The sequence below is a fragment of the Peromyscus californicus genome, unplaced genomic scaffold (assembly GCF_007827085.1).
Source record: "Peromyscus californicus insignis strain IS unplaced genomic scaffold, ASM782708v3 Scaffold_14__1_contigs__length_90479793_seg_2, whole genome shotgun sequence".
NCBI lineage: Eukaryota > Metazoa > Chordata > Mammalia > Rodentia > Cricetidae > Peromyscus > Peromyscus californicus.
The window spans coordinates 37,858,761-37,884,666 of NW_026294436.1; the positions used below are offsets into that span (position 1 = coordinate 37,858,761).

General features: G+C 46.0%; 1 protein-coding gene across 3 annotated transcripts in view; it reads right to left on the reverse strand.

Annotated features, from left to right (window-relative positions):
- Window positions 1-3,343: 3,343 nt before the first annotated feature.
- Rgl1 (ral guanine nucleotide dissociation stimulator like 1) overlaps window positions 3,344-25,906 on the reverse strand; it is a 265,779-nt gene continuing 243,216 nt past the window's right edge. For all 3 annotated transcript variants that reach the window (XM_052737182.1, XM_052737180.1, XM_052737181.1), the window contains 7 exons: window positions 25,842-25,874; window positions 22,878-22,999; window positions 20,835-20,924; window positions 17,177-17,363; window positions 13,116-13,370; window positions 9,256-9,370; window positions 3,344-5,741 (listed from right to left, as the gene is read on the reverse strand). In XM_052737182.1, the coding sequence (XP_052593142.1) occupies window positions 5,554-5,741; window positions 9,256-9,370; window positions 13,116-13,370; window positions 17,177-17,363; window positions 20,835-20,924; window positions 22,878-22,999; window positions 25,842-25,874 (990 nt within the window). In that variant the 3' untranslated portion in view covers window positions 3,344-5,553. The remainder of the gene's footprint in view (window positions 5,742-9,255; window positions 9,371-13,115; window positions 13,371-17,176; window positions 17,364-20,834; window positions 20,925-22,877; window positions 23,000-25,841; window positions 25,875-25,906) is intronic.

A 25,906-nucleotide genomic window follows, 5' to 3' on the forward strand; every position in this document is an offset into this window, starting at 1 on the left:
CGTGCAGGGGAAAAAACAAAAAAAACAAACAAACAAACAAAAAAAAAACAACAAAAGCAGATTTGAGGGAATGGGGGCATACATAAATGAAGAGATAAGTGGGAGCCAGAAGAGCAAAGTCCTGATGCCCAGAGGGATTCTGGGACAGAAGTACAGGACAAGAGAAGACGAGCAGATGCTAGGCTGTGCTTGGAGGTAGTGATGTGGGGCTCAGGCTGTGCAGGGAAGGGAACAAGTAGAAACTAGCGGTAGGAGGGAGGTTTAACAGAAGTGTTACTAGCCTAGTCCTTAAAGTGACCACTTATCCTTTGAAACCTATCCCAGTGGGAGAGACTGAAGGGGTTAGGCCTGTGATGAAATGGTGGGACAGCAATAGCCTGGATTCGGACGTGTGCACGTCTCTGGACAGGGCTTGTGAAGCCAAAGCCCCTTCCTACAGGAAAGATGCAGGGATTGGACTCACAGAAGAGGACCCAGGAGAAACCGAGGCTTCTATTGAGTGAGGTTCTCTCACCCAATAGGACTGCAGAGGGCATCTGGGAAGGTGAGTGCCCTCAGAGGGATACTTGAGCTTAGGGCTCCGGTTGCCTGTCAAAGCCCCTCACCGCGAAGCTGAAGGCTGCCCCAGGGAGTCTGTGCAGAGCCTACATGCCTGTCTTCTTGAGTCTCTTTGGGTCACAGCCAAGAAACAAGCTGTAGGAGCCCCAGGCCTGCTCCAACTCCATGAGTCAGTCTTTCCCCAAGCAGGCTAAGATTTTCCCAGGGTGCTGTTCCACTCATAGAAGCCCTACCTCGAACATTTTCCCATCTCACACCTGGAATATGGGCTGCTCCCCCATCCAAGAAGGTTGGGGCTTACCTCCCTCAGCCAGCTGAGCCTGTGCACCCAAGCGAAGAGCTCTTTGTAAATGTGCTGTCACTCAACACTGAATAAACCTCAAGGGGTAGGAATGCCTGTTAGTTGTGGCTTTCCAGATCCCCCCCTACACACACACACACACACACACACACACACACACACACACACACACACAGAGCAAACTGCAAACCGCAGTGTTAACACAATGTCTGACAGTTTTTCTCTCACTCTCTGATTGATATATGGGAGTCTGTAGCTCCGATCCATGATAGATAATATACTAATCATTCAACAATTTATCAAATATACATATATATATATAGATAGATAGATAGATAGATAGATAGATAGATATCATAGTGTACATTCTCAGATAAGATTTTGCTGGAGGCTTGGCTGTTTGCTGTCATATAAATGAGGATCATGGGTGTGTGGGGAAAAAACGCAGTCATGTAGAAGGCTGCTTCCATTTCAGATCTGGTACCTTGATTTTTCGAGAGGAGGCATGGGAGCAATTCGGAAATAATTTCAATCATCTCTTGTTTAAGGGGATCTTTCAGGCACTCATTTATATGCTTGTGTACAAGGCTGGGCCTGTGTCACACCACACTGTTCTGGTAACAAATGGTGGCTGGGCACGATGATTTCTCCTGAGACGCTGTGACAAAGGGCGTGGATCGAAGTCACTGCAGCACAGAGGCTCTCCCAGAAGGGGAGATCCTGCATCAACACACACACACACACACACACACACACACACACACACACACACACACACACACACAAAAGGGGTCGGGGAGGGAGAAGAAAGGGAGGGAAGAATGGGGGTGTGGCTTGAATTAGATGCCTCAAACTGCCAATTAAAATGAAGTCCTTCCACACTGGATACAGGGTTTGGGCAGAAATACTGAGGGCCCACGCTCAACAGTAATTGGCAAATAATGATCTAAAGAGAACTGGCTTAGCTGGGCGGTGGTGGTGCACGCCTTTAACCCTGCACGTGGGAGGCAGAGGCAGGTGGTTCTCTCTGAGTTCGAGGCCAGCCTGGGCTACAGAGTTCCAGGAAAGGCGCCAAAGCTACACAGAGAAACCTTGTCTCGAAAAACAAACAAACAAGAAGAAGAAGAGGAGGAAGAGGAGGAGGAGGAGGAGGAGGAGGAGGAGGAGGAGAAACTGGCTTGGAGTTTTCTGCCTTTCAGACAAATTTATATCCCTCTTGGATATTCGCCCCCCCTTTCAGCATCTCATCTTCCGCTTCCCCTCTGCAGCACGCAGCCCCCCTCAGAAGTCCTCACCATGTATTCTAAACACTGTCCCTGATGAGTGTAGAACATTCTAGAAAGACATCAATGCTCAACAAGTTCTTCAGGTATTTGTGTCTTGCCTCCCCTGGACAGAGACACCAGACAGAGCTACATAGTGATGGGACTATGAATGATGGATGCCATGCCAGCCAGAACTGTTATGACTAAAACCATTTTAGAAATCCTTGTGACTTGAAGGGCAAAAAATCAAGCAGGTAGACTTGTAGGCAGGAGGCAGCTGAGTCCCTAGTCACAGTTCAAGAGACTTGCCTGGCTTCCGCTGCACTCACACAAATGAAAAGGAAAAATCTCTGGTTAAGGTTACTAAGGTTTCTTTGTGACTTCAGTCTAGTCTAGGTAGCCTAATAAATACTTCCGGTGGCATTTCATTTTAGACATCTCTCAAGGAAAACAGCAATGTAATTAACTTCTTATATTGGAGTTGTAGGCATCTGTAGAGAAAGCCAATTAGTCTCAGGAAACTCCTCCATCCCACTGAGGTCAGAGCAGCGCACAGCACGGCAGCCGCCTACAGTCTTACACTGCGTGAACTTGAACGTGACTCAGAGAAGGCAATCCAAAGACATGACTTCAGGCACAACTCCAAGATTGGTTTCTACATGTGTGTGTGTTGGGGGGGCGCTCATGTTCTAGAATGGTTTTGAAAAATTCGTCACAAAGTGCCAGAGGGCATGCCACACTATCAATTCCTCTTTAAAATACCCACTTGGTCCAACTTAGGAACCTGTAGGAAAGTCATTCTGGGTAACAATATGAAAACAACGAGACTGTGTTGTGTGAAGTCAACTGAGATGGGATGCCTTCTGAGAAGACGTTGCCATTCCATCGAGGGTTTCCTGGCTGAGGGAGCATCACCAAAGGTTTCACAAGTGTCCAGATGGTGGCAGCCCTGTGTTTGAGATAGCAGGACCTACCTTGGGTCCTCACCCCAGGCTCACACTTCGGAAAGGCAGCCCCACTGCGTGGCTCCTAGAATAAGCAGAGCACCACCAGTGACTGGTGTATTCCGAGCACACCCCTCTTCCCTCGAAGCTAACAACCCTTGCCGGTGGACACAGCCCTCTGCTGCTCCTCTGTTCTCTCCGGCTGATTCACAAAGGGCCTTAGAATCAATGCTGGCAAACCCGGATCCCGGATCCCACCTAATTAACACTCCAGATACGAGCCCTTTGGGTCTGGCAGCACATGCCAACCAAGTCCCAAACCAGTTTATTAGTTTAACCAAAAGGTAAACAGATGCTGGAGATGCAGAGAGACGAGCGTGCGAGCAGCTGGAAACAACATCCAGCTGTTCACCCAGAAGCAAAGTTAAAACAACTGAAGTGGCATTAAATAAACGAGACCGTGTTTTATCCACTTGGGATTTCCATTGTCTTTTTTAAAAAAGGTAAATATATATTTTTTTTACATTGCAGAATATAAATCTAGGCTCTACATATACAGTATAATTACACAGGGTGAGCACATTGGGCATAGCACGTATGTCTTGGGAGCCACACCCTAAACCAGGCCAACAGCTCTGCCTTTACTTTTTGACCTTGACACTGAGAAAGCCAAGCTGAGGCTAGGTTTACTTCAGTCTTCATGATGGCTGTGATCCTTGCCATCTCCCCTCCATGCACAGAAGCACCAACCAAACATGGCTCACAAACGAGAAAGAAAGGCCTTCCGACCGTTGACACCCAGCTGGTCTCCACAGCCCAGTCCAGTCTCCTAGAAACACCAAGGGAATCGGAGGACTTCTTGGCTCTCTCTTTGGTCCATTGCCACAAATCTCTTGAGCTTTTCCTGGTGTTTCTTGTTGGATTCATATGGCTATTTACATAACATAAACCCACAAGACCTTTGGGAGCTATATACACTGTTAGGGGAAAAAAATGTTCTCTGTTACAATCCGGACATCATATCCTAGGTTCATTCTCTTTATTTTTGGAATAAAAACTGGTATTTGGGGGGAATTTTTTCTTAAAGAGGGGGACAACAATTTGAAAGTGCTTCTTACACACGTCAACTCACCCCATATGGCTTTTTCATCCAAACGCCAACATCCGTAAGATCAGAAGCAAAAGCATGATGGTGTTACATTACTACAGACAAAAATGTCACTTAACAGCGGCGCCAGGGGAGCAGGTGTGGGATGAGAAAGGAGGAAGGTTATCGTTTCCAGCTAGAAGGATGCATCTCTTTGCAAAAAGGCGGAGACAGTGTACGCCCCCTTCCTACCCTGTGACTGGGCACAGGAATGCTACAAAAGTAAGGAAGGAAGCTAGATGAGTTATGGGGGGGGGGGGCGCATTTTCCGAGGGGTCATTACAGGGAGGTCGCTGCTCAGAAATCTTTCACAGGCTTGAAATGATCAAATGTGGTCAGTCTCAGTAGAAATGTCTGCACCTGAGGAACAAACTGCACATAAGATAGAGGTACCAGGCTCCAGGTGGCGAAAGACTCCGGACATACACTTTTACATGCGAAAGGCAATCAGAAGGGCAAGGCGCGGTACTCCAAGATGGAGAAGAGAGTCCATGGGAGCCGCCGTTCTTCCGCACTTCCTTCTCGGGCTGCTAAGTTACGGAAGACCTCGGCTACTTGGGCAGTAATGACTGCGGCATGTTCTTTAGGAGAGGACACAGAAACACAACAGGGTTTCCAGAAATCGAAACAAGCTTGTGTTGACTCCAGAGGCATTGTGAATGGGGACCGGCAAGGCACGCAAGCCTCTGAAGCTCCGGCAGATGTGGGCAGAGGGCAGGGACCACGGACTCATCCAAACCTTCCCATGGCGGCCTTTCATGCAGCCCGTGGCCACTCCAACCTCTGCAGTTTGTTCGTCTGGTGGCACAGGATTGAGAAAGTAATCCTCTCCCTTTACAAAAATAGAGTTTGGGCTTATAATACTGGCATGAAGAATACTCACTATTGGTAGATCTATTTATTTGGAAGGTGTGAGACTAAGGTCTCAGTCCCTTCTATTTCCCTGTAAAAAGTGACCTCAACTTCCCAGGCCATTGTGCAAATTGGTTTTCCCATAGTCCAGAACATCCTGTAAAGTTCCTTTTATATATATATATCTATACACACACACACACACACACACACACACACACACACTACATATGTGTGTGTGTATATATATTTTTAAATGTGGATCATTTTGTATTTCACGTTCAGGTCCAAGAGTATCAGTGAATCATTAATCCTTTTTATGTCAAATTCACTTCCACTCTCCCTACATAGTGCTTTGTACACATCTGAACTCAATAAATATCTGTTGGCTTCACCAATGATCCTCAGCACTGAGCGGTAGTTGCGGCCACCACAGCTGTTCTCAGCCCCACTCTGCCTTTGACAAGTAGGGGTGGACTGTCCCTTTCAGAGGGTGATCTTGCTGTGTCTGTTACTCCAACAGCCCCGCTTCGCAGTCCTGGGCAAGGTCAAGCTGGTCCGACTACGCAGCTTCACCTGCTCTTCCACTGAGTTCTTTTTGCGTAAAATGAAGTCGAAGTTCACTTGGCTGTTCATGGCATAAAAGACGTTTGCAGAGTCCGGGATCACCAGCTCTAGAAGAGACAAAGAAACAGCAGCTGGTCAGTTTGTGTAGGGCGGCCCATCGCTGACTGGCAGGAGTCAATCCTGCCCAGACACAAGGCCTGGATGGAGGCAGGTTACATGAATGGAACCTGGACCAGGCAGTGTGGACACCTCCTCATGACCATTCCCCAAAATGTAATCCCTATCTGAAACTGAGACAAATAAAGTGTCAGAATTCCTGTGAACTTACTGTTCAAATAGAGAATGTTGAAAGCTTGAAGAACATATCTGGGTGGGGGCACCAAGATGATCCCAGGGCCACAGAGCTGGAATGGGAACCCAACTCCTGCTAGCTTCCTACCATCCAAATACACACATGTGCTCCCACAGTCTACAGGAGTCCAGCAATATGAACAAGACTTACAGCATTTGTTCAGACATCTTTACTTGGATTAAATTAAATATTTTTGGCATAATTCCAAGTCAAACTCGTTCTTTATTCTTTTTGAATCACTGCTTCGCCCAGAGTTTGCTTTTCAACACCAAACAACACCGAGAGAAATCAGTGCATGCCACTAACTTTCAAGCTGTATTCAACTTCAGTCATGCCCAACTAAACACCTGCAATTTACGAACAAGGGCTGTCACCTGTGGAATTGTGCCAAAGCAAAGTTGTTTTCTTCTGTTTTTAAAAGCAAAGAATAAAATGGGCAAATGTGGGGATCTCGGGATTTATGGCAGTGAGGTCAGGAAAGAAAGTTGCAGGGCATCTGGCTGCAGACCTGCAGGAAGGGAGTTTCCAGTGAACTCCTCACACTGGGACCCCACAGCTAGCCACGGTGATCAGGCTCTCAAGACTGGGATGTTACGTTCAAGTGCACCACAAGGACTAACATCCCCAAGTGTCTTCTCACTCACACTCACCTATTTTGGGGGTCACAACGATACCCGTCCCATTTGTAGAGTACTTAGCATTTCTACAAAGCTCCGACTGGTACATTTCTTATATTGATTTCATAATCGCCCTAGGATGTATGAGGGACCAGAGAGGGCTTTTGTCTCCAGATAAGTGAGAAAGGACCATGGCTGGTAAGGTCAGGCATTTGTTAAGACCACTCAGTTGGTGGGCACAGCTAGGCCCGGGTTTCATTCTCTGGGCCACTGGATCTTCAGACCCATTGGTCTCCTTTGCACTACTCTGTGGCCACACACTACAGTTTAATAGAACACTTTCAGATTTCTAATTTTAACTGCAACTGCATTTCAATGTTATAATTGAAGGTCCGGAGATGGCTCCACCTGAAAAGTAACTGCTTTGTAGGCACAAGGACCTGAGTTCAGTTCTTAGAACCTATACTTCAGAAGAAAGAAAGAAAAAGAAAAAGAAGCTGGATTTGGGGCTGGAGAGATGGCTCAGGGTTAAAAGAACACACAGCTGTTCTTCCAGAGGACATAGGTTCAATTCCCAGCACACACAACCATCTGTAACTCTAGTTTGAAGTAATCAGAAAGCCTCTTCTGGCCTGTACAGGTACTGCATGTACGTAATGCACAGACACACACACACACAAAGGAAATTTTAAAAGCTGGGTATGGACACACACTTGCACACACACACACATATGAAACTTAAAAAGCTGGGTATGGACGCATACTTGCACACACACACACACACACACACACACACACACACACACACACACACAAAACTTAAAAAGCTGGGTATGGACACACACTTGCAATCCCACACTGAGAAGTCAGAGACACGAAAATGGATCCCTGGCCAGCCTAACCTACTTGCTGGGTTCCAGGCTAGTAAGAGAGCATATCTTTTTTTTTTTTTTTTTTTTTTTGGTTTTTCGAGACAGGGTTTCTCTGTGTAGCTTTGCACCTTTCCTGGAACTCACTCTGTAGACCAGGCTGGCCTCGAACTCACAGAGATCCGCCTGCCTCTGCCTCCCGAGTGCTGGGATTAAAGGCAAGCACCACCACCGCCCGGCAAGAGAGCATATCTTTAAAAAAAAAAAAAGAAAGAAAGAGCCCAAGGAATGACAGCCAGCGCTGACTGACTGACAGCCAGTGCTGACTGACTGACAGCCAGTGCTGACTGACTGACTGACAGCCAGTGCTGACTGACAGCCAGTGCTGACTTCTGGCCTCCACAGGCACCTGCACACATGTGCACCCCACCCCACACAAATTATAATTGAGAAGGTTTTATCCTACAAACTAAGACGAAGATGGATGGCTGAGAAACCTCCAATAGGCAGCTGGAATAGGATTGCCTCGGACACTACGGCTTCGAATGTCCAGGGACAGGCGCTGTTCCCACTCCAGTCACTCATCTCTGGGCCGAAGAGAGAACCCTGGTGATCTGTTGGCCAGGAGCCGTGGTCTCCCCACCCCCCAATAACATAATTCTCCTTTTGTTTTCTGGGAGGAGAGTGCTCCTTGTGGCTGAGCAGCGCCTTCCATTGAGATGGGACGTCAGTGTGGATCTGTCGGCAGGCCGGGCTAGCCTCGGTCAACAACGCGCACTGTCAATTCTGCTCTTGAAGGCCTCCACAATGTGACAGAGAAGTCATTCACCTGCCTACCTCTCTCCCCAAACCTACCACCCCCAATTCAGACGAGCAAATAGACACATGAAGGGGTAAGAGACCTTTGAAAAGCATTTAAAATAATAATAATAATGAGTTCTGGCCTCACAGGTGCATTTCACCAGTTCCTTGGTTACTAAAGATTGATCAGAAATTACGAAAACAAAAGAACAACAACAAAAGCCCACAACTCTCTCAAACGCTGAAGTGAAACATATGGGAAATTCTGACGTGAGTGCCTCCAGGTCACACAGGACAGAGAATCAGTGTCAAGTAAAGGATGTGTGTGTCCACCCGCCCAGACCCAACAGGTTCCATCCGCTTCCCACTCCTGACACACAGAGACCGCTCATGAAAACACACTTTTCAGAGGGAACACCCACTCCTGACACACAGGGACTGCTCATGAAAATGTCCTTCTCATGGGGAACACAAACGATGGACAACAGGAATCCTACAAAAACCCCAGAAACAACAGCAAACGAGCTGGGGGCCTAAGAGCTGGGAGCTGCTTGAGATAACTGATTCTACGGTAAGGTCACCTGTAGTCTGCCACCCTTGCATAGTTAAAAAACGCCACCAGGGGGCAGGAGAGAGGGTCCCGTGGATGAGAACACTTGCTGTGTAAGAATGAGAATCTGAGTTTAGATCCAGTACCACATAAAAACTGTGCCTGTAACCACACCCTGTCAGGGGAGGAGACAGGAGGATTGCCTGGGCTTGCAGGCCACCAGCCTTGCTCCAAGCTCAGTGAGAGCAGACCACCCATTATAGTACTGCTCTGGCTGCACGCATGCATGCATGCACACACGCACGCACACATGCAGGCCCGCCACTAGGTTCCAATAAAAAGAAAAACATTACATGCCCTTTCTGCTGTGAGCAACCAAGAGCAAAACGTGCAGACTGCTGGCACCTGGCATACAGAGGAGAATGTGCCCACCTTTGTCCTCTGAGATGACCTGTACCAGCTCGTATTCCTCAGCTGGGTCCGAGTCCAGATTGTGCTTCATCATGGCTCTCTGGATCACAGCAGGGGTCTTATCTTGGCTTGTCAACTGCAAAGACAACAAAGACATCTGTAACGTGCTTAGCTCGTGTTTCCTAAGCTCCTGACCTTTGTTGTCTTGTGTGGCACATCCTTCTCTAGGAAGGATGGAGAAGGTGGCATAAGAATGGGCCCGAGAGCCAGGACTCCTGAGGGTTAGTACTACTTCCATCTGACAAGCCAAAAGATGGCAGGCAGGTAATCCAGTGGCCCCACTAAAATGAGGAAAATACATGCTGTGAATGTGTTGCCCTGATTGGTTGATAAATAAAACACTGATTGGCCAGTAGCCAGGCAGGAAGTATAGGCGGGATAAACAGACAAGGAGAATTCTGGGAAGAGGAAGGCTAAGTCAGGAGTCAAAAGCCAAACTCAGAGGAAGCAAGATGTGAAGGCAAAACTGAGAAAAGGTACCAAGTCACGTGGCTAAACATAGATTAAAAATTATGGGTTAATTTAAGTGTAAGAGCTAGTCAGTAGTAAGCCTGAGCTAAGGGCCAAGCAGTTATAATTAATATAAGCTTCTGAGTGATTATTTTATAAGCAGGCCATGGGACTGTGGGGACCAGGCAGGACTGGAGAAATCTTCTGACTACAAACACACATTGACTATCACCCCACACTGCTTAATTTCCCAATAAAAGAATATATATATGAACTGTGAAAAATGTAAGGCATTATGAGTCCTGGACCAATGCGATCTTCATGTGTAGAGCTTAGTTGATAACCAACAGAAAGAAATGGCTACAATTCTGTCTACTGAAAAAAAAAAAGCATAAGAGACTCTATGACCCAGCAAACCATTTGCTAAAAGAACTGAAAACCTATGTCCACAAAGGGACTTGTGCACAATATCACAGCAGGTTCATTCATAATATCCCAAACCTTCAATCAACCTGACTCTTCTCTTCTACAGGAGAATGTGTGACAAAATGATGCCATGCTGACTGCTAAGCCACTCAAGGAGAACTGACCAAGGACTGACACCTGCAACAATGGGGGATGATCTCACAAATGTGCTGATATAAGACAGCATTAAAACATAAACCCTGCATCTGTGGTTAAAGGGGGCTGATTGGAAGTATTGGAGGGAGTCTTGGTTTGGCTGGAAATAGCCTTCATTGGATTTCAGGTGGTGGACAGATAGATACATACCAAGAGATTTTAAAACTCAAAGAACAGAACACTAAGATCTGAACTGTGTGCTAATCATACTTCAGTAAAAATCAGCTTCTAATGAAAGCACAAAGGTTCTGTTCTCTCCCAAGTCTTATTTTTCTTTTCTTTATCTCCGCCCACTATTTTGAGCATGAGTTCAGGTGACATCTAAGAGGGCCATCTACACACCGTATCTTGAGTGATTTCTTCAAAGGCTAAAGAAGTGAATGAAAACTCAGATTATGCATATTTAAAAAGAAAAGCTTCTCTCACCAGGAGGTGGCATGCACACACACGTGACCCAGGCAGCAGCTGGTGCTTGTGATTCGATAAACAGCAATAAGGGCCGAGTGGATTTGCCTATTACCGAAACATCTGGCTTATGTACTCACAAGGAAAGAACTGATGTAGACAAAATTTTAAAGGATGAAAATATATATTTTTGATAATATAAAGGAAATTATCCCAAACAGCAGATTAGCAGTGTAATGCTGGAGGAGGAAGGACACTTGTGGGGTAAAAGACAGGTAGATTTCAGTTTAGAAATCTGTTTAGGGAGAGAGCCAGGCTACAGAATAAGGGCAGTGGCCAAGGGCTCTCCCTGGGTGTTTATAAAGGAACATAAAGGGCCCCAGGAAAGGACAGCAAAGGGGGGTGTTCTCCTGAAGGCAGTCCCTATCCCAAGGAAGGAATACTCTGGAGACTCATCTATTTATTGTCCACCCAACACCAGGACATCACATCTGGTCCAAGATGTCTCCTGGGTGTACTGTTTTCCCCTGACCACGCAGAGCACACAGCCATGGGCATGGCACACAACGTAACCGCTGGGTGCACACATCTGTACTCTGATTCCGAGACACTGGCTATGTGGGTGGTCCACTGCTCTCTGGTTGGCATATAACAGAAGCATACCACCAGAGTGTGCTGAAAATACTACTACGGATGGCCGGACTCCCAGGGGGTCTATTTCTCTAGTGCATCCTTGTTAGCTGCTCCCTACTACCAGTTAAACTGGGTCTCATCCCACACTCATTCCCACCCCATGGGGCTGAAAGACATGTACTATTGGAGTCCAACACTAGCCCTGCATCCCTATGTTTCTGACCATCTATTAAACAATGCCATCTGGATGTCCCAATTTAAAGACCCTGAAACCTTCTCCTCTAGCAGTTCATATCTCACTGGACAGAGTCATCGGCTACCAGGCCACAAGGTCACCAGATGGTCCCAAATTCTCCCTCTTCCTTAGGAATCCTCCCTCTTCCGTACCCTCCACAACAGTTACCAAAAGGTTGATAACGGGATGAATGGCTCTTACAATAATACCTCATAAGATACTTCCTATATCATCTCCAGCCACAGGATCACTATTCAAGCCCTTATCAGGCCCTGCATGAAAGATGGAGCAGCTTCCTAGCTTGCTTCCGGCCCCTGGTGCTCCCTCCCACCCTCACCTCTAGCAGCAGGCCTTCACAAGGCCAGTTACTCTTCTAATGAACAAACCTGATCGTTCCTTAACATGAACCCTCCAGAGAGAACTTACTGCCTGTAGAATTAACACAAAGTCCCCAGAGGAGGCCACAAGACCGTTTCCAATCTGGTCTGGTTTCTGTTAGAACATTTAGTGTATGATTTCTCTCTCTTTCACTGCAAGTTCTTCAAAGATCAATGACTCTTATTCATCTCCTTCGTCTCAGCCCAGGGCAATAACTAGTAACAACACACCCTCAACAATTACTGTGTTCAGTGAACGGGTCAGCAAAGGCTTTCTCTGGAATGTTAAAAGACAATGACTCCACACCACTATGGCACATCCAGGCCTTAGCCTGGAGGCAAATGATGACAATCAAAGCAGAAATGGAATTGATTGTAGACTTGGCTGCAGAAATGGATTTACTTATTGTTTATTTATTTTAGTGTATTATAGGCCCTATCGACTAAGAAATTTAGTCATCTCACTCATGACCTTACACAGTCAAGGTTATCACCATGAGAGGCCTGGTATGTATTCCAAAAGACTAGCACCATCAAGTGCAGCTTTGGAATTTTCCTAGTCTAATGCAGGTTTTGTAAGAAGCACATAAAACCCAGTTCCATATACTTATTAAGCTACTTGCTGACCCAAACTGCATTTCACCTTAATCATCCTCTTCGGGAGCTAGGCTTGAGCCAAATGACTAAAAGGGAAAGCTCTGTTCCCACACTACTGAAAAGGCAGGTTAATTCACTCCTAAGTCTAAACACCGGAAGAGTTCCTGTGAAGAAGGCATGAGGAGCCATGGCATCCTCCCTAGACCGCTGTCATATAGTCACCCACGTGGATCACCACGGAACGGGACACCAACCCTGATGAATACGTTTAAATAACTCTCAAGATGTCAAAACTATACCCTACAGTCACCTGCACCATTAGATGGACATACCATTAATCGAGGCCCGGGAAGATGTTGCTGCTTTTCCTGTTGGTTGTATGTGCACACAGAGACAGGTGTGACAAGAGCATGCGTGTTCAAGGGTATCAGTGTGCACAGCTGACAGATGCGGCAGCCTGGGCTCTTGCCACGGAGACCCTCCCAGACAGGACGGCCCCTTACCATGATGCTCTTGTACATGTTCCCGTTGTCGTCCTCTACGCTGATGCGGATGATGCAGGTGTCTTCGTTCTGCTGGTTGTAAACAGGAGGCAGTACTGTGGAGGTAATGGACGTCACGGAGACGGAGCGCTTGTGGATTTTAGGGTTGTTGTTGCAGGTTGGAGGGGAGGACAGGGGGTTGACTAAGGACGACATCCCTGAGGAATTTGTGTCCATGGAATGGATCGAGGAACATGAAGAGGAGGACTCAGAGAGCTGCAAGAGGGAACACATCCCCAAAGAAAACAGGGCCGTTAGAACCCGGACCAAGCATGCGTCACAATTTTCAAGACAGAAGTAGATATGGAAACTGATCAGCTTCAGTGACTTCCTCCTCGATATCTCACAGGTCTCTGGTAACTGATCACGCGCACACCTACAGACCATGGGCTGATGTGACTGTCAGTGACTCAGAGCGATCTAAGCACTCTGAATCATGGAAAGGCACAGTGGCTCTTTGACTTCCTGGTTTCAGTTGTTCATATGAAAGTCAACCAGGAGGTGGCAGCAGACACCAGCTTATACAGGCCACAGCCGCTGAAGTAAGTCAGCTTACAGATGCCAGGAAGCCTTCCTTATGGAAGACACTCAACACCAATGCGGTCATGGAGAGCATTCCGTCCTGACGCTACTTCACATCCAGACTTTGTAGTAGGACATACATGTCTTTATGCCTAGAAGCTTATAAGATAAGGACTACACACAGCTTAGGTAGTTCTGCTGAGGGCGGGGCAGGGCTTTTCTGACCTGACCCTTTTCTCAACTAGAGAAGCCCAAGGCCCAGAGTCAACACTGTGCCCCAGGTTCATCCACCTAGTCTCACTGCTACCAGGACCAGGAGCACTGCGTCTCCTTTTGCCATGTTGTGTACCTAGCAAGCACCCAGCAATGTACAGCACCCTGCAGAAGATACAGTGACGGGTGACCTGATGTGCTATTGCCGTGATACCTTTAATACCGTAAGACTGGTAATGGCCTTGCATTTCTTTCTCACTTAGGTCTCACAGCGTTATAACAATGATGAATATACGATTCAGAAAAAGCAATTCCTTTGCCTGAAAGACACACAGCCTTTGAGTATCTCTGCCACTTTTCACATTTGCTGTGTGTGTGTGTGTGTGTGTGTGTGTGTGTGTGTGTGTGTGTGTATGTGTGTGTGTGTGTGTGTGTGTGTAATATCTGGAGTGAGTTAAGCTGAACTATATTATAATAATCCTGGAAAATATTCTAGAAGTCATTAAAAATCATTATTAACTTCTTCCATATGTGTCTGTCCTTCCACAGAAACAGATTAAGAAATGTAGCTTTCTGATAATGTGGCTTCTAAAAAAAAAATAGGAACTATGCTAGCTTTAATTTCCTGGGGGCTGCTTCTTCCTAGGGCATCCTGTGTTAAAGACAATTCCACAACATGGGTGTTCTATTACGGCAAGCAAGCTGAAACGCCAGTTCTGATGTGTAGTATCTGCAGTGGGATTGTCATGACACAGTTGAGCTATATGCTGCTGTTGTCTGGGATTTTGCTTTCTCTTCCCCAGTAACTCAGCTTGAGCACTTACTCAGAGTGGACAATTTTAATAGCATAATTTTGCCTGCACCGGGCAGTAGTGTTGCACGCCTTTAATCCCAGCACTTGGGAGGCACAGGCAGGCGGATCTCTGTGAGTTCGAGGCCAGCCTGGTCTACAAAGCAAGTTCCAGAAAAGGCGCAAAGCTACACAGAGAAACCTTGTCTCAAAAAACAAAAACAAGCCGGGCGGTGGTGGCGCACGCCTTTAATCCCAGCACTCAGGAGGCAGAGCCAGGCGGATCTCTGTGAGTTCGAGGCCAGCCTGGACTACCAAGTGAGTTCCAGGAAAGGCGCAAAGCTACACAGAGAAACCCTGTCTCGAAAAACAAAACAAAACAAAAAAAAACAAAAAACAAAACAAAACAAAACAAAAAAAAATGTCTGCAAGTATATTAGCCAAGAAGGTTCATTTTCCAAATGTTGGTTGAATTTTTTCACTGTCATGTTCTTCTTCCCTTTCCATGATTTTAATAACATTTATAATGGAGATGATAAAACATTAAGGATGGTGAGGTTACTTGAGTTATAAACAGAATATTTGATGGGCCCCCATATTCCTAGTAAGAATGTAAGTGGTAAGAAGTGAACATAAAAATAAATGTTTATAAGTGATGATAAGGAGCATGAAGAAAGAGGAATGCAAATTATACTTTAACCTCACATGGGAGAGGAAGAGGGACCATGTGGAGGCCACTAGAGAGGAAGTCATCACAGGATCCTGGGCTAAGAGTGTGTGAGACATCCAGGCCCAGTCAGGAGCCATGCAGAACTGTGGAATTTTCTGGGTAATGTATAGGGATTTTTCAGCACAGAAACTGCATGTACCCATGTCACACACTCATCTTTAAGTCTGTAGAAACTTGACTCTAGGAAAGATTCATCTGAAAATATATAAATATAACCTATGAAAGAAATTAATCTGACAAAAACCATAAAGAGTTGTGGAAGCAACAACATGTACATGACTTCCAGGACACGTGTGTAGTGTGTGTGTGTGTGTGTGTGTGTGTGTGTGTGTGTGTGTGTGTGTAGGTGTGCTGCTAGGCATGGAAGCCAAGGCTTTGTAATACTAGTTATACACTCCACTGCTGAGTGGCGTCCTCAGCCCTAATTTTCATGCTCTCCTAAGGGTAGCGTGGTCATATTCTACCTCTGCACCAACAGATTGATTCCATCTCCTTCCCAGACAGAGACAGCAATCCCTCCAAGACGTGTGGGCGGCATAGCCATGATCACTTTCCTATGACACCCACCAGCAGATTATGAGACCCATAAAACACTAGACCCTGTGAAAAAGCAAAGGAGTAAGACCTCCTTCTAGATTTTTAAAAATCTGTGTGTGTTTAAAAAAAATCTCTATGGTGAGAGAAAGGGGGTGTGTGTGTGTGTGTGTGTGTGTGTGTGTGTGTGTGTGTGTAAGATGTGTGTGCACATTTGTGTGTGAGTGCACACATGTAGATGTCAGAGGACAACCTCTAACTTGTCTGAGACAGGCTATTCACCATTTTGTACATACACCAGGCTAGCTGACCTGGGAGCTTCTGAGGAGCCCCCTGTCTCTGTCTCCCATCTTGCTGCAGTAGTGCAGATATTTTCTCTTACCTTTTTATTGCAGCCATGAGAAATGGACTGTATGAGGATCCCACTATCGGTGCTCACAGCTTGCCATCTATTTCCGCTATGGTAGACTATATCATAATTATCACACCTCCCCCTGCTGCAAACTGCGCCCTTTGCCCTGGGTGTTGTTCCACGGTTCCTCCCACCGAAGTCAGATCCTATCTCCCTGCTTCAGTTATTTATGTTGGATTTGACCACATGACTACTTTGAGCAATGGAATGTTGGTAGGTATGACCAAGGAAAGGATGGCTGTGTGTGCTTACAGGGTGGGGCTTCTTCCCCTCTTCATACATTTCAGCATGCTAAGAGAGTGTTCTGGAAAGTCCATTACTCCAAATGAATGACAGGTAAGTGAGCAGACTTGGGTTAAAACTGTGGTGTAGGGTCAAGCCTGACCCAGAGCAGCCAGCCCCCCTAGAAATATGGTGGTTGCTCCAAGTTTTTAAGTTTAGAGTGCTTTTCTATATGATGTGAGTGTGGTACAGGTGTGGCTAAAATAGCACGTGGCACCAAAAAGTTGGCATATCTCCATTTCTTCTGTTTTGTTCTTCCTCAAGCATGCCTGATTCTCTTGACTAAAGCACACTTATTTTAGGGGCCATAATCCTTTGGTGCATTTAGGCATGGGCATAATAATGTTTCAAGGCACAGAAGAAATATACTGAGGCAATCTCCTCAGTACTTTGCAGCTGTTTCTCCGAGGAATGGGTCCCCAGAAGGGACTCTGTCTCTGACACCTACTGAAAAACCTGAGAACAGACACTCTTCATGTGGCACATAGCATGTTGGGGGCTGCAACAGGAAGGAGAATATGGAAAGGATTGGTATGTACCTTCTTTTGAGGCTCATCTGGTGTGTCCATGGGTGTGATGGAACCCTCCTCTGCCTCTGAGTGGTTTGACTCACAGGACGACACGCTGACGGAGTCCATGCTCTCACCAGAGCTCCCACTGGCCGTGGACTTGGGCTGCTCTTTAGTGGGAGTGCTCCCAGTGATGAGGTCAGACCCCAGAAACAGTCTGCAGAAAACAGAATGCCAAACCCGCAGGCTGATACAAACCCAGAGCCCAAGACCAAGCAAACAATGTGTGCTGATTCAGCTCTTAATGTTTTCCCAATCATGTATAGTCTGTTTTACATATTTTCAGAAAAAAAAGCTATAATGTTTCTAACAAATAGTAATGACCATCTTGTCCCAGAAGATTACATCCAACCCCAAACAACACATAGGTTGTTCAACTGATGCGGCCTTTCCAAGTCACTGCTCCCCCATCTTTTAGCAGTCTCTGGACCACAGTGACAGGGTCAGGATACCAACACCCCACCCTATTGCCTCCTACCCTAAATTGAACTTGGAACTTCCTGCAGCTGGAAAAGTGGGTGTGCTCTGGAAAAGAAACCAAGGAAGAACACTTCTGCTTTGAGCCATCTGGAGAACTACAATAACCCAAAGTCCTTCTCCATAAATCAACTATGTAAGAAATACTAAAACCTCTTTTCAGCTGAGCTGGCAAGAAGTAAGGGAAATCCCTACAGGCCTTCAAGAAAAAGAGAACTGAAAATCGGAAGCTGGTGAGCTATTTCTGCAGCTGCTGTCTTCGGGAAATGGGAGGTATGAATGTTGGCCAAATAGTCATTTAAAAAAATTAATGCACTTTAATTATACATAATAATGGGGCTTCATTTGATATTTCCATACATATATACAGTGTGAACTTGTCACAGATTTAACTTGTACACAGTACTGTGAAATGAGGGTTCTATTTAGGAAAGGAAGGAGGCTGGTACTCAATCTCTTATATAAAGCCAGACACTCAAAGAGCTTGACCCTCAGTAAAGAGATAGGCTACAGACATAAGAGACAACAGGAAAGCCTGTCTGTCCTGGCCTGAATTTGTATGGAAGGAATACGGTCTCCATACATGTGTGAACCTGGCCCCTGCTTCACTCTGATTTGCTACCTAGGTGGTCTACAGGTTAGGAAATCTCAGGCCACCACTGAGAAGGAAGGATGGATGGATGGATGGATGGATGGATGGATGGATGGATGGATGGATGGAATCTGTTCTTCAGGAAGGCTATACCTTTTACATAAGCTGCAAAGAATTCTTTTATAAAGATGAGCTCACAATACAAAAATCACAAGACATACACAAAGAACCACTCCACTCAAACAGAATTAACAGACAGGATGAGCGGGAGATACCAGCTCCCGAGAACTTCTGATATGGGATAGTCAGAGAGAAAGCAGTCACTCGTTCATTCACTTGACAAATATTTGTATGTCCACCACAGGCCAAGCTTTATGAGTGTATTTTAAAATATTAAAGACATAAGAAAAATTTAAATCTGTTCAGAGAAAGGCCACTCCAACAAAAAAGAGAATTTGAAAAAAATCATATATAAGTGAAATGTATAGTGATCAAAATTAAAAACTCAGTAGGGTTAAATAACTGTTAAAGAAAGCAATTATGAAAAAAATCGCGAGTAAATCTGGGAAAAAAAATCCTCAGAAATCTTCATCGATAAATAGATACAGAAACAGAGGTTGAAGGACACAGGGAAAACAGCGGACAGTCCTGCACGTGTGTCAGATCGGAAGACGATGAGACTGGAAAAGGGAACGCAGGAAGATACAGTGGCTGAGAACATTCCAGAACTGGTGAGCCACAAAAATCCACTGGCCCAGGAAGCATAACACCCTCACATCAGAAACAAGAGCCAAGATGTCTGCATGGCGGTTGGTGGGGTTGGGGCGTGTCAAGGGGAACCAGTTGGCCCGGGAAAACTGACCACTATCCCTAAGGGCTACTCTTGCTTGGCCCTGGCCAACGCAGATAGTGTCACCCAAAAGATGAGACTCAGGTTTATAAACCAAGGGATCTGTATGGGAGGGAAGCTTCCTGGAATTAGAGTCTAAAGATGAACCTTATGGAGCAGAGGAGGTTCTCAGTCATACTCCAGAAACTGGACCAGCCAAAGACCAGGGTCTAAAGAACAATATTTTTATTCCCTTTCTTCCTCCTCTGGCTCTCCCTCCTCCCTCTAACTCTTCCATCTCTCTCTTCCTTCAGAATATAATTTCACAGGTCACTGTGCGTAAAGCATCTATGAACTTAACTCTGAGCCGAATCTTAGGTTTGCATCCAGAGCCTCCCATCACAAGCACATGATCTACCTTTTCCACACTTCAGTTTCTTGTTCTGTGATTGGAGCTGATCACAGAAACTGCTTCCTAGATCATGTTTGTAGATTCTACAACCACATGGATTGTCCTTACAGCAGCCCCAGTGGCTGGCTTATTTCAGTCATTCTAAGTATTCACTATTCACTTACGGTGTGTGTGGCAGCATTTAGATGCTGTGAACAGAGCAACAAATAAAAACAAGGCTTCCCTTCGTGGAGCTCAGATTCTATGCAGACACATACAGTATACAGTATGTTAGATGAAGGTAAACGTGATGGAGGAAACGAAGATGGAGGACAACCAAGGACAGATAGTGTGGAAGGGCTATGGTAGTCAACAAGCTTGTCAAGGTGACATTTCTACAAACACCTGAAGGAAGGCAGAGAATGAGCCAGGTGGCTCTTTGGGAGACGAGTCAGCAGAACAAAGACAACTGGGAATGACTGCCTGGTGTGTGCGGGGAGGTCTTAAGGCAACTGGAGTGCATAGGGTAGTGTGAACAGGGAAAGATGAGGACAGACAGATGGGGACAGGCTGTCGGGGTGGTGCTGATGCTGTGGGACATTGGGGTCCTGTAGATATTCCAAGGTCTCTGGATTCTATCCAGATGGAGTGAGGTCTCACAAAGTTGGCCACAGAAGGCCTCTTCATCTACCACACCTGATGGACACTGTTTCTACTGTAATACTGCTCACCCTAAACTGAAAAGGTCAGCACAAATGAGGATGACCAGAGTACACAGCACTTTCAGAAGGTGTCTCTTAGGAGATAACCATTCTTGCCAACATCCAGGAAAAATGCCATTTCAAGCCATGGCAAGGGCTAGTGTAAAGATAACAGCCTGATGTGTTTAAAGGTTGGCTAGAAGGTTGATGTGGCAGACCTTGGTGAACCAAGGCAAGTGCTGTAAGAGAAGGAAATCTGGGAGTAGATCACATAAGGCCTAGTAAACGAGGACCTAGAGTTGAGACTTCATTTCAAAATAAAACCATTGGGTGTTTTTAAAAAGTGAAATAATCTGTTGTTCAAAGGATCACCAGGCTATTAGTAGAGAACGAACTGACGGGACAAGAGGACAGCCAGATGACAGACAGACCACTGCTGCTGGAGTGGTCCAGGTGTGAGATGACAGGGGTTCATCCTAGAGGAAGGGGAGAGGAATGGATGGATGTAATGGGCCTTTTGCGGTCATGACAGAAAACACATTCTTTAAGTGAACATTCAGTGCTGGGTATCCTCTCCCGACTCTGACAGGACCCTCTCAGGGCCAGGCCCCATGGGCGGGGCGGGTAGTGGGACTCACAGGCTCAACCTCTTCACCATGCTCTTCCGAGGCTTGGGGGAGGTGGTGCTGGAATCGGCAGCTGCTTCAATCTCACAGGAGAGGGCATAGCTGGGAAGACAGGGCAGGTCTGAGGTCAGTTTAAGCACCGAACAGATTCCCAACGGATGTGATTTTCTGGAATATTGGATTTAGAGGAAGGCTCTGGATATTCCAAGTAAAGCTGTAGACAGTGGTGTTCTGGCGTGAACGCCGGAGGGTGTTTGCTCATGGGCACATCTGATACATTTGCACTGCATGCTCCTTCTCCTTACTCCTTTCACGGGCAGATGGACAGTTCTGCAGGCTTCAACACGAGGACGGTGACACCAGCAGCACCATACGCTGACTGCAGCCTGCCCCGTGATCATCCTCATCACACCGCAAAGCCAGAGGAAGACTCTTCCTCCCTCAATGAGCCCCGCCACCATTTTCCTGCTTCCTCCTTCCAATGTGCTTGCGTTTATGTGCACGTGCACATATTTTTATGTTAGGAAAAGGAAAGACGGTATTTTTGTAAAATATCTAACCTTCGGTGAACAGATATAAGCAATTATATTATTTATAAAGATACATAACTATAACTACAAACCTTATCTGCAATTGCCAAAACCTCCTCAATTAAAAATGCCCCGGCTTCAAATATTGGTATGCCAGGCAAACGGTAACCAATGCGGAGGCCCAAAGGAAGTTTCGGATTTGAGGTGCTTCTTGTGAAAGCCTGGAGCTGTACCTAGCACAGGTACTTACTTGGTGAGTGGGTAGGCGGGTCATGATGTCCATCATCCAACCACCTCACAGCTGAGGTGGTAATCTGGCAGGCCCGTCACAACTCGCTATAGCATCCCTCAAAGACCTCAGTCCTCATTGGCAAATACTTATGTGGCTATCCATGTCACTCTGCCTTATGATAAATCTTCAAAGAAAATCTCAGGTCTATCTCAGCGACCAGCAAACTTTCTCTGAATTGGATCAGATAGTAAGTATTTTAGGCTGTGGGCCATATGGTCTGTCTCTAATGCTTGAGAGCAACCATAGATAAGATGATGTAAATGAATGGGCTATATTCCGTTAAAGTGATATTTATGGATCCTGAAATTTGAATTTCAAATAGCTATCTCATGCCAAATTCTTCTTCTTTTATTTTTTTCCCTCTGACACTTAAAATGTGAAACCAGGCAGCAGGCCACATATGGCCACCAGACTAGAGGGAAGGTCCTAGCCCGCTCGTCCAGTATTCACAGCACTAGCTAGACTCGATGTGCATTTCCATGCACACCAGCCAGTGTTTGAAACCTGGGCCCTGGGCCCCACCCACCCCAGAGGCACCACTGCCCTCCAAACACCAAGCCTGCAGGACACCAGGCCTTTGCTCATGTCCCTGTCTTGCTCTGTCTGGAATATTCTCTGGCTCTTCTGGTGGAATCTCTCTTCACAGTCCAGCCTACTTGGTAATTACTGTCAATCATTCCCATCCCCCACCACTCCTCATCAATGAACTGCTCCTGGCCATAGGTTCCACAGCACTTCAGTTACTCCCACATTTTAATTTCTCATGGGCTCTTCTCCTCCTCCTCCTCCTCCTCCTCCTCCTCCTCCTCCTCCTCCTCCTCCTCCTCCTCCTTCCTTCTTCCTCTTCCTCTCCCCCTCCTCTCTCCCTGAAAGCTAACGCTGTGAACTCCCACAACGGCAGTGGTAGTACGATGACAAGCATGATTAGCATTCTAACAGTGCTTTTCAGAATATGATTTTATGTTTAGAACAAACATTTTACAAACAGGCATCCTGAAGTTAAAGAAGAATAAAGGGTCGTTCAAGTTTTCAAAGATGAGAGGCGGGGTAGGACTTAAAAACCCATTCACTAGTCCTGTCCATTCAGCTTCCCTCTGAAAACCAAGGACCCGGGACCCTAGAACAACTACCCAAGAGCCACTGAAGAGATGACCCAACAAGGTCCTGGCCTCCTCAGTCCTCTTGCCAGAACCCCAGTTCTTCCCTGACAGGTGACAGACAGATCAGCCCTACCTCTCCTCCTCTGTAAGAAGCTGCTGCCTCTGGAACCACTGGATAAACTTCTGGTCTGGGGTCATGCAATAGCTGTTGCAAGCAGACTGTAGGAGCTTTATCTGGGCAATCACTTCAAATTCCTAAAAGAGACAGAAAATGAAAAGGAGACTGGGTAATAAATAAGATGCAACCATGGTGGCCGGGCGGTGGTGGCGCACGCCTTTAATCCCAGCACTTGGGAGGCAGAGCCAGGTGGATCTCTGTGAGTTCGAGGCCAGCCTGGGCTACCAAGTGAGTTCCAGGACAGGCGCAAAGCTACACAGAGAAACCCTGTCTCAAAAAACCAAAAAAAAAAAAAAAAAAAGATGCAACCATGGAAAGCTTTTCAACATGGAACCATAACACCTTAAGGGTAAAACCATTGAAAAAATCCTGCTGCTTTAGAGAGGAAATGAATAAATCTTAGAAGCTCTAACTCAGGGGTGGGATGTAGTTTGGTGGTAGTGTGTGTGCCTGGCATACATAACACCCTGGGTTAATCCCTGGTTGGTACCGGAAACAAAAATAAATCTAAAAACACACATATATATCACTTCAAACTCCTTCAGTCCTTTATGTTTCGATTCTTAATGCTCTTTTCTCCTTGCAAAAAGAATTCATATGACTAAAACAAGCCCTCAAAAGAAGTCCAACTAGTCACCAACTCAATTTATAATGGCGCCTTTTCCTTCCTCTTTCCATTCTTGGGATTTTTTCTTTTAAGTATAATATTGATGAAATACATAAGAACATTTTACTTCAATTTCTTTAAAAAAAGAAAGAAGGAAGAAAAGTAGGAAGGAAGCAAGGAAAGAAGGAAGGAAGGAAGGGAGGGAGGGAGGGAAATGTTTCCAGGGAAGAAGCCACAGCCCCCCATCTGCAGCCACTTCTCCAACCTTTTTCCCCCAATAACTATGCACTGGTGGGCTGACCATCTAAACAGTACGGGTCTCATAAACCTTAGTGTTTAGGTTGTCCAAATCCGTGGGTTCTTTACTACTCCAGTAAATCATTTAACTAACCTTCTGCAGCTCACAAGAGAAGCATGTACATGATTATGTCCAAAATTATTTAGACGTCTGCACATGCTTCAAGGTCCCTTCCTTAATGTCAGCAGTGAGGACAAACTGTAGCTTCAGGGTTCATACTCAAACTCGGAAAATGTTTAACATCTTAGTCTTAAAAGGAAAGAACGTCGTTTCCAGGTTTATGCTGAAGTTAAAGAACCGAGCATGGGCATCGTGGAGGCCTAACAGGTCAGGACAGAAGTGACTTCACATCGGTGGTCTCATCCCTTCCCCGGCGCTGTCAAGGAATATTTACCACCATACCACAGAAGGTTCAGTGGATGAGGGACAGAGAGCTCCTGTGGGTCCATGTTGGCACCTTGTTGCTAAGGAGCCTAGCCTGGCCAGCTGCTCCACACCACGTCTGCATCAAGCACCACGGTCTGCTCCTGCGCTGTTGTCTGGCCTCTCCTATGTGCTTCTCTAAGACCCCCCACCTCTGCTTTGAGCTTGGACAAAGATGAAGTATGGTTGCCTGCTCATCTGCCTGGCTCCCTCCTGGATTGTGGACTTCAGGAGGGTAGGGAGCTCTGGTTTCCCGCTGCAGAAGTTTCCGAGCTCCCTGGTAGGTACATAACCAGTACTGGTAGGATGGAAGGACGGACAGATGAATGGAAGGGAGTGAAACATTCCGGGGCAGGTACAGCACTCACTCAGTTTCCTTTCACGCACTCAAATGCCTAGCTCATGTCCATTTGACACAAAAAGTATAGCAAAATTTATGCTCTGATGAGGTGGCCGAGTGGTTAAGGCGATGGACTGCTAAAAAAATTATAGCAAAATGTACATTTAAAAAAAAAACGTAGTGCAGAACTATTCTATCCATAGAAAGATTTAAGTATGATATAGAACATCCTTCCTATACTGACAGGAATGATAAAAGATAACCATCTAATGGAGAAGACTGACTATGTCCTTTCCTCACCCAGACAGATCCACAGGAGTCTACTAATTATCTTTATTAATGTCATTCACTCTTAGAAACCTATTTCCTTAATAGATGAACTTGTTTCTATTTAACTGACAAAAAATGATATGTTGGGGAGGGATGTGCACGCCTTTAATCCCAGTACTTGGGAAACAAAGGCAGGCAGATCTCTGTGAGTTCGAGGCCAGCCTGGTTTACAGAGCTAGTTCAGAACAATCAGGGCTACACAGAGAAACCCTGTCTCGGTGTCGGAGAGAAGCATATATTCAAGTTGTACACAACATGATATTTTAGAATAGGTAGGTATTCACTGTGGAATGACTAAATCAAGCTAACTAACATATTAAGTGTTTCACATACTTCTTTGTAGGAGAATATTCAAAATCTATTCTCAGCAATAATTTTCATATGCATAATACATTATTACTAACTATAGAGTAAACCTGTTTTTCTAAAAGTAGCTGTGAAGAAGGAGATGAGACGGGGTAAGGAAAGAAATCTCTCGCTGTCTCTGTGTGTGTGGGGGGGGGTGTGCGCGAGCACACGCGCGCGCATGCATGTTTTAAGGATCAAAGGCAAGACCTTATGCATCTAGGCCAGGTGCCCTCCCATTGTGCTGTGCGCCCAGCTCTACACTACCTCTAATTTATTAATGAGCTTTGCAGCTGGACAAAATCTGAACTCGGGCTCATTCCCAGCTGACTCTGGACCAGCTCCTCAGTCTCTTCCATCCTCACCGTTAACTGAAGATGAAGGAAAAGACCTTGCAGGGCTCTCGTGGAGCGATGTAAGGGACATGCCAAACGTAGTGATATACTGAAACGTTCAATGAGTATCATTTTTCTGCCTCTCCAAAAGCAAACGGAAGAACAAACTTCGTCTCCCCGTCTTTCAGCTTCTCATGCCCAAACGAAATAAAACGGCAAAGCACAGGCAGGAGCTACTCACCCTTCTCCGCTTCTCAAAGTTGATCAGTCCGCCCTGAAAGAAACGTTTAGAAGAACATAACCAAC